The 2,173-nt window shown below is 37.5% G+C and overlaps 1 protein-coding gene across 1 annotated transcript in view; it reads right to left on the minus strand.

The window, feature by feature from the left end:
• Nucleotides 1–2,173, minus strand: part of LOC107096381 (calcium-dependent secretion activator 1-like) — a gene marked incomplete at its 5' end in the record, with an annotated part of 113,289 nt that overhangs the window by 73,720 nt on the left and 37,396 nt on the right. The window contains one exon of the mRNA XM_015393001.1: nt 884–1,040. Coding sequence (XP_015248487.1) covers nt 884–1,040 — 157 coding nt within the window. The remainder of the gene's footprint in view (nt 1–883; nt 1,041–2,173) is intronic.

Consider the following 2,173-nt stretch of genomic DNA (forward strand, 5'->3'; position numbering starts at 1 on the left):
TGTTTAATTGGAGGTTCAATGTCTTTAAATGCTCAATTTCAACATTAAAAATTACTACTTAACAGATGATGGCCAATGACCTGAAATTATACATTCTGTACAATCCCTATAAAAATAAAATATTTAAGTTAAACGTAATTACGGTTTTTTAACTGTTACATAGAGCAGGGCGTGGTTTTCTACGTGAGGCCGCAAAGCACTGGTTTGGAGCTAACACTGTTACTGTCTGCATTTTAAACTAAAAGAGTTGCTTTAAACTAAAGATGAAATATTTTATTACTGAGGCGTCATAAGGAGGACATTGATATTAAGTTTAAAAAAAAAAGAGGATTCATATATTGGACATTAAATTTTCTAAAATTCACAATTCGAAAAAAAAACAAAAAAAGTTCGGCAAACTCAAGATGAAGGCTAAACTTAACATTTTGAACTTTTAAACATTTCAAATAAACTAGTTTATTCATCCAAATGTTCACAGACTATAAAACAGGAGTTAATCTGTTTAGACACCTGGATCATTTGTTAAGGAGTGACATTGTTTTCTAGAAATGACCAAGCCAACAAATCAGCTTTCCAATTCCAGGCTTAATGAAAAAAAATCTAAAGTTTACTAAAACTCTGACCCATCTGTCCCTGCAAACGTGCAAGGCAAAATAGGATTCAAGTGGCATCTGCAGTTGCTCCCTCTGCATACATACAAGCCAATTGCTGAATCAAGTAGCTCACTTATGGACTCAACATGCTTTCTAATTATCCCACTCTAGATGTAAAAAAGGAAAGCAAAATGTAGTTAATCTCACAGTTAATCCTTAGTTTAAAAATACCTCATGTGTTTGTAGGTTATTGTAACATCTGGTGACGTATAGGTTTCAGAATCACTCACAGTCCACTCTCAGAAAGTCGTTGAGCAGCTGGAAAAGTGGGAAACTGTCCCAGCTGTCAGGTGGCTGAATTTCGAGCGCTGCGTCCATATCGGCTGAGTAAAGACACAGGAAGGTCTCGGCATGCTCCACCATCAGGTCTGACCACCATGCAAAGGCCTTCAAATAAAGGACAGACAGGGGATCCGGACAGCAAAGAAAAAGCAATAAAGAAAACATTACAAGTCAGTGAGTAAAGGGTTTATCTTGCACAGCTTATCTCTAATAATAACTCTTTGTTTAGTATTAAAGTTTAAGTATTGCAAAAAGATTCACAATCAAATGTTGCCCCACTATTCTGCTGTAATGATGATGAATGTTGGCTCGATCTTACACTTATTACCATGTGAAGTGAAGTTGCTAAATTAAAGAATTTGATGTGTGATCTCAAGGGGAGACTTCTTCACAACTTGGGGCACAAACAACAGCTCTTTGGCACAGAAAACGACATGCTTTTCTTAAGGCCCCACTGCAGAAACAGCAGAAGCTTCTCGACAAGCATGGTAGGGAGCTACTTAAACACTCACCCACAGCTCCTTCACTTACTCAGTCAGAAGAAAGGAGCTAGCGAGGTGTGCCGCTCACACAGCTCTCCAGCAGAAAAGATGCGGTGGAGCAAGTGCAAACCCACTACTCTCATGCACATCAAAAATACACTATTCTTCATGCAGTGCTGCTCTTGCTGGGCCTCTGAGGACAGACTTCTGAGGAGCCACAGTTCACATCAAGCTGTTAACACTGTAATGTGAATGTACCGACTGGCTCTTGTACCACTTGCTGTGGGAGAGGATTGGGGCTCATGCACTTGCCTTAGCAGCTCTTAGCAGCAGATATTTGATGTGGGAAAGTCGGGAGGAGGGAAACAATCAGTCATTGCCGTTCATGTAACAAGGTCTAGTATTTGACACCTTGCTCTAACTTGAAATAGTTTGATATGCAGTAGAACGAGATACACAAAAATACAAAGGTGACAAAGAGTAAAAATAACATCTGAAATCACTGTTCAATGACATTTGGAAGATGCTAAATTGTTTTTGTGGAAATGTGGCCTCTAATGTTTCCAGAACCGTCAATCAATAGAAGCTTTGAGCTTTTTATCTAAGTGTGAAAGACACTAAAATAACAATATTAAGGTTCTATCCTTATCTTAATTTATTATTATCCTTATCTTATTTTAACTTATCCTTATCTTATTATTATCCTTATCTTATTTGAACTTATCCTTATCTTATTTTAACTTATCCTTATCTTAT

This window comes from Cyprinodon variegatus, unplaced genomic scaffold (genome assembly GCF_000732505.1).
Source record: "Cyprinodon variegatus isolate N-32 unplaced genomic scaffold, C_variegatus-1.0 Scaffold619, whole genome shotgun sequence".
Taxonomy (NCBI): domain Eukaryota; kingdom Metazoa; phylum Chordata; class Actinopteri; order Cyprinodontiformes; family Cyprinodontidae; genus Cyprinodon; species Cyprinodon variegatus.